Source organism: Lepisma saccharinum, chromosome 30 (genome assembly GCF_977018435.1).
Source record: "Lepisma saccharinum chromosome 30, izLepSacc3.1, whole genome shotgun sequence".
NCBI lineage: Eukaryota > Metazoa > Arthropoda > Insecta > Zygentoma > Lepismatidae > Lepisma > Lepisma saccharinum.
The window spans coordinates 21,326,527-21,345,356 of record NC_139258.1 but is presented as its reverse complement, the minus strand read 5'-3'; the positions used below and the strand labels follow the sequence as shown (position 1 = coordinate 21,345,356).

General features: G+C 39.8%; 1 protein-coding gene across 1 annotated transcript in view; it reads right to left on the bottom strand.

Annotated features, from left to right (window-relative positions):
* Window positions 1–947: 947 nt before the first annotated feature.
* Window positions 948–18,830, bottom strand: part of Roc2 (Regulator of cullins 2) — a 126,728-nt gene continuing 108,845 nt past the window's right edge. Inside the window, exon 2 of the mRNA XM_083115255.1 lies at window positions 948–1,280. Within this exon, the coding sequence (XP_082971381.1) occupies window positions 1,096–1,280 (185 nt within the window). The 3' untranslated portion in view covers window positions 948–1,095. The remainder of the gene's footprint in view (window positions 1,281–18,830) is intronic.

The following is an 18,830-nucleotide window of genomic DNA, read 5'->3' as shown; positions in this document are numbered from 1 at the left end:
TAATGTTAACGGAGAGATGTATCAAGTAGTATATGCAAGATTTATCACAAATGTGACTGATTTCTGGCTGTAATTTTGTCGCGAATTTTCGCGAAAATTGACCGTTTTTGCGTACATTTTCATTTTTACAATAAAAACGAAAAAATGTCATTTTTTACAAATTTCTTTTTAAGAAATATATTCGATTTAAAGATGTTGGCTGCAAAGGAATGAGAAATCATTTGGAAAGGCACAGTAACCCGAAAGTCTATTATTTTTTATGTGCAGGTGACTGGGTTTTTCTGATCCTTTGGAACATTCCATTTATTTTCAGGTGAAATTTATTATTTACTATTTTTAAGCTTATTTTCCCATAAATGTTGCAAATATTACGCCTTGTATAAAATCATTCATTGATTTAGTAACATTATGTATAAGTGCATGTCATTAAAAATTACCACGAAATTACTGCCATATTTTTAACTATAAACACGATATTTTATATATTTTTCACGAAATATTTGAAAAATTAACACAAAAAAACCAACCCTGATCATAGAATCACTCTGCGAACCATTAGCCAAATGTGGCACAAAAGCGACGCTAAATACCAAATATAAAATTAAAATCCGTGGCACAGTGAAATTCAATATCGAAATATTAACACTGGTTATCTTTGGTGCACCACGATAGTTCATCTAACATACAGTCTATTGTAAATAATGTACATTTCCATTATTTAAGGTACACTCGCCGGCAATAAAAAGAGGCACTGAAATACTAGCTTCCCTGCAAGGCGCGTTGCCTAACTTTACGGCGATAAATGAAATTCAATAGCAAATTTAAAAGTTCGACCACCGCCGTAGTGTTAGGCAACACAGCCAGCATTTCAGGATTCATGCGGGTGACTGTACAACACTTCGGAAGAAGGGTAAGCCTGAAATAACAGTCAACACACCACATAGTGCTCACAATAAAAACGCATGCTGTTTTGTTTATTGTTAACAAAATATTATATTAAACAACCCCACTCCCCCCTCAAGATTATTAGTAACAATATATACAACAATTGCTCTAAATGTTTGCTGGGCGACGCATTGTTGATGGCACTGAAGTCTATTTCCCCATTCGCTGCACGGACCATTCTTGCTGGCACAATGGGCATCTGTTGTTCTGTTTCACCCAGAGGCTCATGCAACAATGGTGGAAGGAGTGGTTGCATTCACCCCAGACAACGACGCAATCTTGTCTTCCCGTTCTCGTGTCCTGTTTGTTCTCGGCCTGGCAGCGAAGGCAAGCATCTGAAAGAGAAGATAAACAATACTTAAAAGGAGAGTTTTCAACTATTCTAAAGTGTCATATTTCAAGTATGAAAATTAAGTAGAAAATTGTAACGATAAACATTATACATTCATCACAAAAAGTTTGGAAAATTGTTATATAAGGCACAACAAGTTTCTAATATTGTTATATTAGGCACAAGTTTGGAATATTTTTATATAAGGCACAAAAAGTTTGGAATATTGTTATATAAGGCAGAGCAAGTTTGGAATATTGCTATATTCAGCACAAGTATTTTGGCATATTATTATAAAAGGCACAAGTAGTTAGCAATATTGTTATATAAGGCACAAAAAGTTTGGAATATTGTTATATTAGGCACAAGTAGTTATGAATATTGTTATATTAGGCACAACAAGTTTGGAATATTGTTATATTAGGCACAACAAGTTTGGAATATTGTTATATAAGGAAGAATAAGTTTGGAATATTGTTATATAAGGCAGAACAAGTTTGGAATATTGTTATATTAGGCACAAGTAGTTTGGAATATTGTTATATAAGGCACAAGTAGTTTGGAGTATTGTTATATAAGGCACAACAAGTTTGGAATATTGTTATATAAGGAAGAATAAGTTTGGAATATTGTTATATAAGGCAGAACAAGTTTGGAATATTGTTATATTAGGCACAAGTAGTTTGGAATATTGTTATATAAGGCACAAGTAGTTTGGAGTATTGTTATATAAGGCACAACAAGTTTGGAATATTGCTATATATAAGGCAGAATAAGTTTGGAATATTGTTATATTAGGCACAACAAGTTTGGAATATTGTTATATTAGGCACAACAAGTTTGGAATATTGTTATATAAGGAAGAATAAGTTTGGAATATTGTTATATAAGGCAGAACAAGTTTGGAATATTGTTATATTAGGCACAAGTAGTTTGGAATATTGTTATATAAGGCACAAGTAGTTTGGAGTATTGTTATATAAGGCACAACAAGTTTGGAATATTGCTATATATAAGGCAGAATAAGTTTGGAATATTGTTATATTAGGCACAGCAAGTTTGGAATATTGTTATATAAGGCACAACAAGTTTGGAATATTGTTATATTAGGCACAACAAGTTTGGAATATTGTTACATTATGCAATAGGTGATAGGCACGGTGGCACAAGAACGTCCAGCAGACAGACAGATACCATGTGTTGTTGCATTCCAAGGCTGTCTATCACCTAATGCCTAATATAACAATATTGCAAACTATTTATGATGAATGTATAACGGCGAATCTCAGGGGGTAACGGAAATGGAACAATAGGAAACAGACGTAAAATACATATAGCGCATCTTTTGTCTCCTAGACTTGCATATTTGGAATTCCTTTATGCAGAGCAGATTATTACATAGTAACCAGTACTACAGGGATTAGCTGGAAGAAAGGAGTAACTCGCTCTATATGATCTATGGCGACGAATCTAACAACAACCAAAATATTATATCGCTACTTGCAATAAAAATAAATAAATAATAAAAAAGCAATGCCCGTTGCACCGTGGAAACTGCGGGCTGTCACTGCGAGTCCGCGCGTGCTGTGTCGTCACATTTCACTTACATCTTTACTACACTGAATAAAAATCTGTATAAAATCGGTTTCGCAATGTGAATTGACAATGATAATCGGTTTTGAAGCAAAGAACCAATATTGTATTTGTAGGACTACCCAGTACTAAGGAAAAGTTGTTTCACAAAATTGACATGAACGGTTTCTTGGTCGACTAAAACATTCTGAAAATTAAGAAACTAACTAAAAACTAAACTAGAAAAACATTTTTTTTGTTCTCACGACAATATAAAAATAGAAGGCATGCTCGAAGAAAAAGAAAAATATTGATTACCATAGATTAACGCAGAATTGAATACGCTAAATTTTGATGTCACTCGTTTATATGTAGGCTTTCTGGTTAATTTTTAATTGGAGTCCAAACTCGAGTATCTATAATTTGTAATCCGATAATATTCGGTTGCGTTCGTTTTCCATCAACAGCAGGGCGGGCGAAAATAATTTAAACAGCTATCACCCGATGAAAGCGAATACAACCTTTCTGATGATGAAAATAGCAGTGACAAGTGTATTATATCTGGAAAAGTGACAAGTGTATTATATGTGGAAAAGAAGAACAAGAGTAGAAAACGGCAATGCTATATCAAACTATGGAAGAGCATATTAAGCGGCGAAGAAATTCCAGCAAATCTTACAGATGTATTTCTAGAAAAGTGAGCGAAATATCAATGGAGAATAAATGCGGCACGGGGTGGAACTCTCAAAGCTTCAGATATAATAGCTATAAGCTCTCGCCACGAAAACAGTCCAGTCAAGGTGGGATCTTTCCCTTCCCTCCTACACACCCGTGGCCCTCTAGGGTTGCCACACTTCTAAGTTGCTCAGCGAACACTTCGCGCGTTGTATGTATGCTGTCGATTGCGTCGGTTAAAATTGTTGCTTATTGGCGACACTGTCGGTGGATGGCGTGACCTTGACTGGACTATTTTCTTGGCGAGAGCTCTACTTATGATTTTACTCTGTGAAAGTCCAAACAGTCTTCTCACAGAAAAGTCTAAGTTTGAAAATTACCCAGATAATCTTTAGAAATGCAACTAAACAAATGTGCTAAGTGAACCTATATTTGAAGACGTGTTGTTAAAAGTGCCACAGGAATGTCTTCAACCATTTACGCTTGCAAGGGAATCTAAAGGAACAACGTTAATGGAATTATGAAGCAGGTGAAGAGCAAGAGCACTTGAAAAATCTTCAGCAGATTCACGTGGGAGACCGTGAGAGATAAAACACAAACAAACCGATTCATTATCCCAGTGACGTAAGAAACAGTGGCTATGAATGAACGAAAAGTATAATGTTACATTACACGACACAAAACATTTTACGACGCACTAGATATTTTTATCAGAAACAGTACCGAATTCCAGGACTATGTAATTTCCAAACCACGAAAGTAAAATAAACTCCATGACGTAACAACCTACGAATGGCCAGGGTTTGCCACAGCGCTTTTTTCATTGGGTGACCTGTGGTTAGCACATCAGGTCCCATCGTCGCTGCTTTCTGGGTACCCCGGTAGTTTCAAGTACATCACCAATTGTCCTCATGACGCTGGGTCAACGTCGACAATTTTGCTCTTACCCCCGCCACAGCGTGTTCCTTGCAATCCTGCCGTGCGCTGTTTCGCAGCAGGAAATGACGTCACAGATACAATCAAACGTTGTGATGGGTTGCCAGCATCCAGGCGGCAAAACGGTCTTTTTTTGAACAGCTGTAGCGTCTTATCGACGCACCAATGAGAAGAATGTTACTGAGAAAAGTTGTTTGTTTTGATGTCCTCTATACGAATCTGTGGTCCGTGGGCGCCATTAAAATGACACCCTGTATAACGTTCCGTCTGCGCTTGCTTTTTAACACACTGAATGTATTTATAGCAGAGTCTCTTTGTGAAGTTTCGAAGTTTCTTAGCTGTGATTAGTTCACTGTTTAAATCGGTGCCATAACTGAGATTCGTTCCCGTAGTCATTAGCACAATATTATGATTGTAAGAACCCCATTCTGGAAAACTTTAAGACAAATGAGAAAATTGTAAAATTTACTTGGGATTCTCTGGGGGTTGCCAGACCACACACTATTACCGTGCTGTCGACGCCGCTTTCAGAAAAATCACATTTTATTGTCAATACAATAAAATCAAGTAATGTACGTTAAGTATGGATGAAAAGCTTTCATCAAAATAAATTTGAAACACTTGCCACGTGTTTTAAAAGTTTAAAACTGTAACATGGTATAGTAACATAGTGGTTAAAAATGTTATATACTGGCAACATTTCCGAGCGAAAGATAAGGAGTGATGCTAGCTGAAGTAAGCTTCTGTTGAACATTAGCAAAAGCAGTGTCTCATTGGAAGAGAGAAAACAAAAACATTATGTTTTAAATATGCAAACCCTGCCTGTTAATCTACATTTGACACCTGAATAATAATAATAATAATAATAAACGTCATTATCATTGGAGAATCCATGCAATCACCTGACGCGCATTCACCGGAAAAACCTTGACTCCTGGCCAGATAAAGGCCATAGTGCAGTTCTACATCCATAAAACACAAGGCCGAACTTTGGAAGAGAGTCAGATAGGTAAACTGAAATGAGGTTTCAAGTATAAGAGGATAATAATAATAATAAAAAACTGACAAAGCATTTTAAACTGAGACAGATAACTTGATAAATCACGAGAGTTTCCTTGTAAGATTGCTTTCGCCATACTCTTTCCCAATCACAATAAAGTAAGGTCGAATCATTTGTCTTAATTCACGTCACAGGTGTCGTCAGAGCTGAAGAAATAGTTTGATAATCGTACGCAATAATGACCGATTGTCAATCATACGACAGTAGAAGGAACTAAGATATAAATAACATTGTATGAGATAATGGTAGAGAAAAATACTGCGACTTAAACACACACACGTATTAGTGTACGGTGGCTCATATAAGTTCCACAGAAAAAAAAAATCTTGTAGCTCGGAGACCGACCCAACGAGGGAATGCTCAACCCATTTAACAATCTACTACAATGTACCCTACTATGGAATAACCAGGAATTTTCAAAATGTCACCATTCGACTCGTTCAATGGGTTTTCAGGCGATGACGTAAAATATTTTTACGATTTGTTCTCTGGTTTGAAAACATTGGCCTGTTATGAAGACTATTACAAGTCATAAAACAGTTTTTACGCCCATTAGAAAAGCGTTGACCAACCCAAAATATGTTTCCAACAAATATTGGTCAAAATTAAGAGACATATCAAACGAGCTGTCCCTTGAGCCCCTTTTGCCCGTCCGCCCCGTTAGTGGGGAACCACATATGATCAAAATACAACCCATCGACTAATCTCACGTATAATGTATTTTGGTGAATACGTTCATAGTTCGCGCAATGTATTATGTTTTAGTCTGTTATGAAGTTATAGACGTCAGGGTTCTCGGGTTCGAACACCGGACTGGGCATGGGTGCCCTTTGTGAGTGTTTCTTCATCAATTTCATCATATCATCATTGTTCTGATTAGCCAAAAGTGGCAGAAAAGCGACGCAAAATAACTAATTGAATCAATCAATTACCCTGCATCTCCAGTGAACAAAATTGGAAACATGCCTAGTTTTTCGATACTGTTAATATCTAACGGACGTTAGTTCTTCATATTCACCATAAGCCTTGGTTACTCATAATCGATTTTGCAAAAGGAACAGAGAAATAAGCTAATGAGTCGTAGTTTGCTCACCTGGCCAAACCAATCAATCAAAGTCCAAAGATTACCTGAATAGCGATAAATCAATTGAACTTGGTATATTCCAAGTGCAGGTTCATAGAACACAAATTTACATCTTTCGAGATTTTATCAGGTTTGAAGTCCAGTTCTGCAGAAAAGGGAATTACGCATAATAAAAATAAATTTCTAAATCTGTTTCGAAATTGTGTGTGTTACCTGTTGTCAAGTATTGCAGAAGAGACGTTCACATTTGAGTGATTTCGGAAAAAGGTCACCTTCACACTATGCTTTCGAGGAAAACATTATCCTGACGTTATCCCATATGATTGATCTATTGCGAAAAATCTTGCAAACTGTAACATTCTTTCGGTTTTTAGTGTTAAATTACGTCAGTTCTGAACCCACGCACGCCCTCTCGGACCACCAATAGAAATCGAGTTCACATTATCAGATCAATCCTAACTACAAGTCTCGAGGGATCAACACAGAAAAACAAACGGTTTTGTGTGCTAACTGCGTTCGTCAGGACTGATTGATAGGCCTAATTTTAGAAGTATTACATCACAGAAAACGAGCATAGGCAACACCTACCGAAGACTTGCGTAAATTGCCAATCTACTTAGAATTTATTGGTATCCACCTCAAGACGTAGGAGTCCCGGGTTCGAATCCCGTCCTGGGCATGAGAGTTCTTGTGAGTGTCCCTTCATCAATTTCATCAACCCATCTTCAAAGTAAGTAAAATAAACCAAACCAATCAATCAAGACGGAGGAAATGGTCTACCTCAGATGTGGCGTCGGGTTTCTATTAAGCATAACATGTTTTCCAAAACTGCTGTGTACACAGCTAAATAAATACGGTAGTGTTTGCTCATCCAGGCATGCCGATATGTTAGGTTCTGAGGTTCCGCTCCAATATATGAGTTTGAAACAGTAGTAAAATCCACTTAATTAAGATATCGGAATATTCAAGTTGCAAAGTTCTGTATTCCTTGTCTACAGATGGAATAGCTAACTCCTTTGTGTTACAATGAGAACTATTTTGAATTTTAAACTTACAGAAGTTATAAGAATACGAGGGAGTGCTGATAAGTCTTTTAGTCTTTGTACGTTCCGGTTTTAGGAACTAAACAAAATGCGTATCGTTTGAAGGCTTTGTATTTCTACAGGGTGGTGGAAATTGTATCTACCAATGTCAGCTGGCAACCATGTCCGGATGCAGATGCTCATGCGTGAATCCCTTATTCTTAGGCAACTGAAAGGCTGGCAAAGAACGCTGGCCGTTAACGCGTTTTTCTTCTTCCTTTAGTAACATAACTGCTTTCTGTTACAAGTAACATCCCAGGATTACCTTTAAGTGATTGATCCATTGAATTATAGAAGTTGGAATCACCAAACACGAAAATATTATTGTACGTTTGTGTAATGTATTTATTATTATTCGCCACTCTTCACGCTCTCTTGGTGCGTTACGATATCCGTCAGACCACGGAGACCTGCTGTTGCTTAGCTCCTACAGTTTGTAATCATACCCGTAACATTAACGCTGATGATATTTAACAATTACAATTCTTGACTAGAACCTACTGTAGTCAAGCATGTGCCTGCTGCGCATGCGTCGTAACCTTCCGCGCATACGTTGTATCATCTGCGTATGGGATGTACTTTGTGCACATGGGGTGTACCATCTGCGCACTGGCTGGAAAATGTCAGATATTAGACCAGTTCTCAATGAGGCATAGCCACAGATGCTTCATAATTAAACTTGTACTAACAGTGAAGGCTGGGTTAATAATAGAAAAAGAGAATCTAGTGAACTAGTTAGCATCCATTATCTCCACAATCCTAAGATTCCTATCAACATCATTTCGCATAACCTCAAGAGGTTTGTCTTGAAATCATGAGACCCCGTGGTATGGCACGTGACTTTGTTGCGACTATCTTGATCTCTTGGATGCAATATGACATTAATTGAGCGTGATATGGCTGATAGGCGAAAACTGTGCAACAAATTTCGCAACTAACCCATGCTTAGTAACAAGAGAAAAGAATTGCATGTTGCATGCTTTCCAGCAGGCTCTTGTATTCGGTGGGGCCTCCCTGATGGTGTAATGGTAATGCCGTTGCATTGAAATCAAAGGAACCCACTTTTAAATATGGGTCCAGTCCAGATTAGCCTCTCCAAGCATAAAGTTGGCCTAAACTTTGTTTCGTCGTTGGGATGGGTGATCCTGGTTCGTTTCTCCGCCATTCTCTTACCCTGTTCAGCTTAAACTGTTACCAATCAATGACGTCAGACAACCACTCACTGTCTATCAACTACAATTGATCCTAAGGTTTCTCCACACCCAACATTCCTCAACCTTTCCAGGTAAACAACAAATACAGCATACAGACAAACTCATTTCAACTCCTATGCACTGAATAAGAAGAAATAGATTCTAACAGGGTTACAGCCGTAAAAGACAGAACGAATCCAAAGGCACTGGTTAAGTTAGAGAGTGGATGTGCAGAGTCTGGTATAGAACATTTGTCTCAGAGATTTAATGCACTGTAGTTTATTCCAATACAACTCTCACTCTCTATCTTCCTCTCTCAAACTATCCACACTGTTCTTTCCATTTCATCCGCTTATCCTTGCTCACAGTGGGCCTCGAGATGGTGCAGTAGCTAAAGTGCTTGTTTTGTAACCAATGGTTTTGATATTCGAATATCGCAGGGGAAACATTTCAGAGGATATCGAAAAAGCAACAGCATCAATGATTCTCAACAGGGGTGTTTGTTACCTTCTCGGAAGGCAATCAAATGTAAAATAGCACATTCTACAAGCTGTATTCGTGTAGGCCAAATCAAACTCTGGAGACTAATTTCTGCCTATGTTTCCTCATCGTCAGGATTAGCCAAAAGTGACAGGAGGAGAACAAGAAATCAACAAACTGATTTTCAATAGTTATCCAGTGGATGTTTTTGTTGTAGTTGGTGTCAGTCATTTATGAATGACCCTCGTATGAAATGTCGGGCTGTACTGTAAAGGTTGACTGGAGATATGACGATTTAAGACCATTACGCAGTTAGCGTAAGCAATGTAATTTTGATGATTTATGGTACACGAAACTGAAATTTATAATCGTTATATATTTTCATGTATAAAAATATTAAACTTTAATAAAAAAAAACGGTTGCGTTACGTTTTTGAAAATAACAGACTGACTGTAAATGTTGACGGTAGAATTGTTAATTTTACGGTGCTATATAACAGTGTACCTAGTTACCACGTACGGCACACCGTAAAGATTTGATTTTTGTTATTTAGCGCAGCTTTTCTTCTATTTTTGGCTAATCGCGACGATGAGGGATGTGGTGAAATTGATGGGCACACTCAGAAAGAACACCCATGCCAAGGACTGGATTTGACCCCGAGACCTCTGGTGTCGTAGCGCGCTGTGCTAACTACTCTGCCACGGAGGTCGCCATACTACCATAATTGACGTCGTTGTGCATCCAGAGCCTGTGAACTCATTTACAGCTGGTCAAAATGAAGTATCTTCATTTGCATCGTGAATCTTAAATTTCCTCCTCAGACGGATGTGACGAAAACGCTAGATGACGCATGGGACTATCTACAAAAAATGAAAATATGACAGACACTGTTGGTTGTGGTTAAGTCTAAGCATTGTAGAACAGGAACCGGAGGAAGTGGTCACGTGATTTGCACGAGATCCCATGGGGGTTTCAGCTGAACAGTGGATGATAAGCATTTTTACAGTGTTTCCAGCTATTCATAAAAGGGTATCTACACTCGGGACTGCTCTGAAAGAATCCTTGGACTGTTTTTATGTTCTGTGCTATTAAAGAGCCACCGTTCATGGGGGTTATCGGGGTCTGAGCCCAGTGAAGGATTAACCGCAATGTATTTAATTGATCGGGACTATTTATGTTATTTACACAATAAATGATGATAGATTGAATGGAGAAACAAGGGTAGCCGCCTTGGTGGACGTAGAAAATCACAAGACAAGCTGACCGAATCCAGACACAAACTATTCTACAGGGTGGCGCAAAAAGAACGCACGTTTTTGGAATAAGTGTAACGTCGTTGATTTTCAAGATACAAACGTTTTATTAATAGATGACGTCATTGTTGTTGCACATATCCGAAGCCTCTCCTCAAAGTTCCGCATTGTCCTTGCCAACATTTCGACTGGCACAGCTGTAATTCTTTCACGAATGGCAACGTTCAGCTCGTCGACTGAACGAGGTTTTCGACTTGAGGTAACCCCACAGAAAGATGTGGCAGACAGACAAATCTGGAGAGCGTAGGGGCCAAGAGACATCGCCGAAACGTGAGATTACGTGGTGGGGATAACAACAATGACGTCATCTTTCCGACATCATCTTCCATACTTAAATCATCACTGTCTACCTATCCAAACTGCATTTCTTACCGATGGTTTTGGTGTTAATAAAAAGTTTGTATCTTGAAAATCAACGACGCTACACTTATTCCAAAAACATGTGTTCTTCTTGCGCCACCCTGTACATCCACTGTACGAATGAAGTCAAAGTAAAGAAAACCAAATATAGTTCATTTCCTGTGTGTTAGTTCTGATGTAATTTAGCCCTTCAATACAGGGTGAGTCAAAAGCCAGGAACCATAGGACTAATGTGTGAAGAAGAACTGGGAGCGTCGCCTGAACATGTGCTTGCTGAAAAGGGTCAACATGTTGAGCATATCACATAGACAATAGAAGCTGAAGTGAATAACTTCACCCTGTATATTGTCGTGGCTGTATACGGTTCCACAACTTCTATATAGGGGCTACGGTTGAGTGGTGACTTTATTACATGCCCTATGTTCCTGCACAGTGGCCATCGGAAGAACAAACAGGATTTCTCTGAAGCCACGTGAATGTGCTTACATAGACTATGCTCTTACAGCGGACACAGAATAGGCATGGTGCAGGACGAGATGGGATAAAAATCTAGACGAGCCTCAGACATCGGTAAACAATTTCAAAATTTCACATAAATGAGAATGATTTTAAACTGTAGGTTCAGTCCCCATTACCTCATCTGTGGATAAAGTGGACTTAAATAGAACTTTTGCCAACACCATGAGTCCCGAGTTTGAATCCCGGTCTGCGCATGGGCGTTCTTTGTGAGTATCCCTTCATCATCGTTGCGATTATTTATTTATTGAGAAAATTCCAGATACAGCACAGGTGGCCATTGTACACTGAATTTGTCAACAATGAAAACGCAATAATAATAAGCTAAAAGATATTAAAAAATAATAATTAAAAGTAACAAAATAACACAAAGACAATAGCAAATTGGCAAAAAATAAGCAAAATATGACACTATTTGATATTATTTTTAAGCATTTCTTCTAATACAGGGTGTCCCACGAACGGCGCAACTGGGAATTAAGAGTGGCGTTACTTTGTAACCGAAACCTGTACATACATAAGTCATACATCAAATGTTAGCCCTGTCCAAGTAGATATTTTTAAGCATAGAAACAACAAACGGGGTGCCGTGTTGTTCATGCAGTGTTGCCAAATGTAAGTGAAAGTGTAAATTTATTTTTCCACAAAGCATGGAAAATTGCATGTCAAACATTCGTACGGAAATTTGGAGGTCAATTTCCACCTTGGGTAGGTGGACTATTTCGCCATCTATAGTTCAGAGAAGAAAACCGATCATTTTCGCGTATAGCCAATCCTGAAATGCCTCGTAAAGGCGTACCGGTCCAAATGGGTGTTTAAAAAAAAAAAAAATGAGGTACAGTGGCAACACTGTTGATGTTTGAAGGCAACAAAAGGTGTGTTTAGTGATGGTCTATGACGTGGAAATACTGGAAACAGGAAAAAAGGAAAATGAAAATGAATGAAATGCCAGGAGTAGGTAAGTAACACTTTTTTCACCATAATTTTAATTTTCTTTTTTTTCCTGTTTCCAGTATTTCCACGTCATAGACAATCACTAAACACACCTTTTGTTGCCTTCAAACATCAACAGTGTTGCCACTGTACCTCATAATTTTTTAAAAACACCCATTTGGACCGGTAGAAGACAGAAAGGCAAACTCGGAGGAAAATATATCGATTCTTGATGGGAGGTCATTGTATTGTGTGGCAAGTCTGTAAAAGAGGGATCTTTTTTGAATTTCTAGTCTAGGTTTCTTAGCCAAAAGTGGCAGGAAAGAGACGCTAAACAAAAACCACACCAAGTCAAACGTTTTAGACAGAAGGAGTGAAATCTCAAGGTTCTGGTTTCATTCTCACAGGAGTCACAAAGTGAACTCTACACCAGAGGTTCTCAAACTGTGGTACGCGATCAGCTCGGTAGAGAAATGTCGAGAATAGCCACACGACAACATTTTTGCTGCAGGTGTATAGAGCAGACTTCATTGTTTCAACTTCATAGCTTTAACACTCAACAGGAAAATAAGATTCTTTTGTCCCTGACACTCTTATCTTCATTCATATGCTTTGAAATAAGACTAAATTTGGAGCCGAATCTCCGCTTGAAAGTGTCATGTGAACAACCAGACATCAAGAAACTGTGTCGACCATGCAGGCACATCCGTCTCACTAGAAACTTTGAGGATTTACAATGAAAACTCCAAAATTGTGCTTGACAGTTTGTTTACAAACTTAATTCTGTTGTTTGCTTTTTTTCAAGAACTCTGGGAAAAAATATATGAAAATTAAGTTTTTTATGTACTTCATTCTCACCGGGGCCCTTTTTACATGACCTATGTTTGACACTTAGTCCGGAGACCGAAGTCCCCTTCCTAGGTGCCGGGCCCAGCTAACGGTTTTGATTCCAGGGTACGTGTGACCGGATCGGTTTTTACCCCCGACGAATAGCCGACTCGTGCATAAAGTGACGTTGAATAATAATAATAATAATCAATAATAATAATAATTGATGTTAGCCAGCAGAAATGCTTTGCTGACTTAACGTTGAACTAAAATATAAATACCACCAGTTATGAGGATTAGTATACTATTTGTATGAACACAAATCATAGTCAAATCATAAATAACAAAAATGTATATTATATAACACACAAAAATAGACAGATTACACAACCCCTCACTATCATTCAAGCATTCACACACTCTCTCATACCGCAGGGGAATAATTACATTAAGATAAATACATTGGCCCTTTTTTAGACACCATGCAATATTTAATTTTTTCTTATGAATATTAAACTGCGCCCGAAGACGTTAATTGGCTTAGAATTAAAGATACTAAACTTTCATCTGCGCGTGCTCATTACATTCTGCCAACGGGCATGACACGTAAACTTTTTATTCTTGCAATTTACCAAAACATTTAAACAATTATTGTTTAAATTATTACTAATGCGCCTTGGAACTTCAGTAACATTAGGCAGGGCACGCAACTCGTGCAACATAGATATCAACTGCAAGGCATACATGTTTACAGAAAAAATGAAGACACTTATGTATGAATATATATTAAAAATAGCACGCAGTTAATTTACTTCCTCACTTAGCAAACTTGAGGGATGATTTCTGCAATAGATACACGATTTATGCCGTTTTAAACAAATATTTACCGAGTAAAGCATATAAGGTGACATAAATAAACATTATTACTCAACAGCTCGGCGCAGAGCGTGGAAAAACAACAGTATGCTGTGAATATATCTTCCGAATTAGCAATTGTCGTGAAATTTAGATGATGCTGGCGAGAAATAATTATAATCAATACCTTTGCGACTTTTAACTTTAAATACAGGTATCTTTTCGTCCGACGGCCGATCTTTGGAGGCTTGGGTAGATGATCACTCACACATATAGAAAATTAACAGTAGTATACTATACCATCTCGACGTTCTAGACGTTTCAGCGACGTTTACCGTAGTCCTCTAAACGGCGGGGGGACGTCGATCCGCGGTCCTCTTTGCGACACTAACACTTCCCCACGCTACTTCTTTGTAGCGGCACTTCGCAATCTTCTTTCACACACCTTCCTTCACGCTTCAAACATCACGGCGATCATCCTGTCGGCCTCGTAATGGAGCGATTAATTGCTTCGCATCGTCTCTCTCTCTCTCTCTTTCTGGGGGGACGGCGAAAAAATGGGCGAAGTTCCTTTACCGGGGGTACTCGTGGATTCTCGCTGCTAATCTCACGCGGGACGTCGGCGTCGTCTCAAGACGCAGTAGGTGTCGCTTCATTATCTCAATCTTCTCTTCTAGACGGTAGATCTAAGTGTGGGCTGGTGTCGCTTCATCTTCCAATTTCTCTCTCTCTCTCTCTCTCCGTAGAATTCTCGTCGGGCGTCGGCGTCGAAGTACTCTAGGATGCTGATTCGGCTTCGGCTTTCGGCGGTATCATTTCAGGGCTTCTAATCGGGCTGTGGGCGTCGTTTGTGGCTTTTGTAGCGCTTGTGGCGGCGTTTTAGTGGTGTGACGTCGCGACGCTGAGCGATGATCTGCTGCGTTGTCGGCTTCATGCAGGCTAGGAAGACCCCAGGCCCTCCTTCTCTCGTGATTAGCCCGCCATAGTGGTATTAGTGTTCCTCGTCACAAAACGAATAACGCGAATCCAGTGCACAGGTCACCAATTAACACTGCGTATTCGTACAACTAGTCACTGTCACTCACTCACGCAGGATAAAATACACGGCGCGGTAGAAAAAGACAAAGTCCCGAATCTTTACTCCGACTGTCGCAGAGGTGTTGTCGGTTCGAAAACTGGCGCTAGACTGTACTTGTTTGTTCGTTCTGCCACTATATAAAGACAGCTTGAAACTTCGAATACAACGGACTGACTTTTAGGCGCGGGAATCTGAAGTTACGACGTTGGTGGTCAAGCGTCCATTTTTTGCCTGGTCCAGCTTCTTCAAGCACACGTGTTGCGTTAAAAATGGGGTGAAAAGAATAGTTCTACCCTCATCCGGTACGTAACATGTTCCTTCCAGTAATTGGCCTCCCAAGTTGACTTTCCCGTCGCCAAATGCACAAAAGTCGCTCAAAAACAGTGAAGGATTTATCACAGCACACTGTCGGTCCCGAGCTCCTACGACCGAAAGGGGGAAAAGTTGACAAAGGCAGAAAAACACAAAAGGTTCAGGAACGTGGCGTTTTTCTACCGAAGCTTCAAGCGGATACGAAGTTACAGAAAAATATAAAATAACGAAAACCTAGGATAAAAAAAGTAGGTGACAAAAACTGATTGTCATATCATAGCATACAGGTATTTCACATTTTTATTTTTGTAACTAATCATAAAGACTGTAAAGGTAGGAACACCCAATAAAATAATAAACGTAGCATTCTAAGGTTTTTTGGTTCAGCATCCTTCCACATACAGCCCGAATGACATTTTGTTCTATTGCAGACACACGCCTCCAATATATCAAAACAAATCAGGCAGCCAAAAAACATCCCCAAAACCCATTATTCGGAGAAAACATATGTTGGGGTACATTCGACGCTTAGTTACGACTAAAGGGTAGAATGAGAAAATAGTTTGAGAACCGCTGCTCTACACCTATTTGTACTTCTTTCGTGTCAAATACTGACATCTTAGGAACCACAAGATTGAATAACACCCCGTTTGCCTTTAAAATACCTTTTCGGAGTTACGTTTGGTCCACGTTCAAGGACATATAACTTTTTATTTCTTTCTATTTGAGTTATTTTGTCATTTTTTCTGCAGTTTGGGTTAACTGTCTTGCTCAGGATTTGAACCTGGGAAATCTGGCTTCGTGGCGCTTCACGCTAACCACTCGGCCAGGGAGGTCGGCAACACACTTTTGAACACACAACCGTCTCCGGAACGGATATCTGCTTGACTGTGCAAATATGAAACTGCTTACACGCATTATGGCCCTCATAGCAAAATTCATTCAACAATTCAAGACAAAGAAAATGTTAGACGCATGATGCGCAATAATGGAATAGAAGTGTCCAAGAACTTTAGCACCTTGATCTTCTACAACAATGGACAATTGCTTGCCAAAGTACGCACGAACCACACGAAGTACCCGATAGTGTATCAAGAAGACCTTGAAGTGGCTATCTGAATAGCAACCAGGGCAAATGCTTATCTGACAGGTACAGTCGAATACAACTATAATAGCAGGTAGATGCCAACTGATGCGTTCATTCATTTTTATGGCTGGTACCTAGACATCTTGTAAAAATCGAAACATGTCTTAATGGAGACGACGCCGAGACTTAGGTACGATATTTGAAAATATTACCAAAATCATATTTACTTATCATGCGACTTCTACACAAAATATGCAAGTATGCCGACAAAATGACAAGCTCAAGGTTTGCAGGAAACCGTACATGCGCACAGTTACTACGATTTGCCGCTAGGTGGCAGTGGTAGCAGCCAATATGGCGCTAAGTAAACGTGAGAAGACGTTTTGTGCATGCAAGAACCTTGTCCGCTGTGGTTGTGCAGTAACCATTTCGAGCAACATTTCAGAAGCAGCCTCGGTAATCTCCAGGACCTTTGCAACAGTCTCATCACATCTGCGGCACTGGTCGACCATGATATGCTAATACCAGTGTAACTTGACTTGAGTTTCTTTAAAGTGAGTTCACTTTATGCACATATAGGTTAATTGGGACTGGACCTACAGTTTAAATTTGGATCCGAACCCCTGTGAGCCTCCGTAACACAAGAGTGGGACAAAATGCAGTATCGGTTATGTATCTGTAGCATCAGCAAAGGTGGAAACAGAGCATTTGTTAGGTGTGTACAAAAACTTGGAGACTTTCTGGATTTATCGGCATAGAATTACCAGTCAGTTGTATCGTTTCTCGTAGTAGAATTCTAAAATGTTTCACAAACCTATGAATCACCCTGTACTATATATTTCAAGAATCGAGGCGAGACAGAGACGCTGCCACGTTTCAGCTCGATGACATCCCTGTTTGCTTCCGGAAATGAAGCACTAAGACTGGAAACCCATCATGAACGGTCGGCACGACATGGCTCAGACAGGCATCAGCCAATTCGATTAAAAGAAAGCAAATGGGAAGTAACCCATTTTGAGTGCCCAGCTCAGCTTTGAACATTCCGCTTCTGCTCGAGCACGAGCGGAACGGCATGAATGCTTCCCCGAGAATTGAAACAGGTTCTGGGCATTCGTCTTGAACGGTCAGCACCAACTAGACCACGATGTTTTGTATACTGTACGCATTCCCTTCAGTCTCACATGAGCGGAACGGTCCCGATGCCTCCCCGAGAATTAAAACCGGCAGTGGGCGTTCGTCCCGAAAGGCCAGTAGAGTCGAATTACTTTAGGAACATCTCCAGCGGACTACTCGAGTCTGTCTAGCGAGCCTAGTAGGCGTGTAGAGCCTGAGCAGGGTGCTTAGCGATAGGTTCTGGGTTGAGATGACGTCAGCGCGTCGCTTCGTTGATTGCTGCTTCGAGAGTTGTGACTCGTTCCGAAGCTTCAAATGCATAACAACCAAAGACGTTATGGAAATAATCTCCCTCTACCACCAGTAACACGCTGTTTTGTGTAGTGTACGCAGTCTCACAGGAGCGGAACGGCCTGAATGCTTCCCCGAGAATTAAAACCGGCATCGGGACGGCCTGAATGCTTCCTTGAGAATTAAAACCGGTCCTTGGTGTTCGTCCTGAACTGCGAGCACCACACAGACCACGCTGTTTTGTGTACTGTACCAATTCCCTTCAGTCTCACACGACCGGAACAGTCTGAAAACCGGTTGTAGGCACTCGGCTTGAACGGCCAGCAGCTCCTACACCACGCTGTTACGCATTCCCTCCTATCCATAAATACACCATGCGCCAAAGCATACCATGTACCAAACATCTATGCTTTAGTTTGCAGCATTCCCGTATATCTTCTCACGAGCTCTCCTGAAACTGTTGGCTGCTCAGGGATTCATAATAGGTTTCATGCTTAACAATGTAGAAGCATCCGGCCAAATCTAATCGTCAAACAAACACGGCTTACAATAAAAGTGAGTGTGAGTAGCGACGGGGCCTTGTCCTACTCTTATATTTGCATCCGACTGTACATGGCGCTATGATAACCACTCTACAGATAAAAATCTGCAGAGGCCGTGCGACAGAATACGTAAGTGAAGGATGATGCTCGTAGCTTCCGTGCACGTGTGAGGCTTGCGATTACACGCCTTGTGGCACGTGCCCATATGAGCAGCCTGAGCATGTGGAAGCTTACATATGGTCC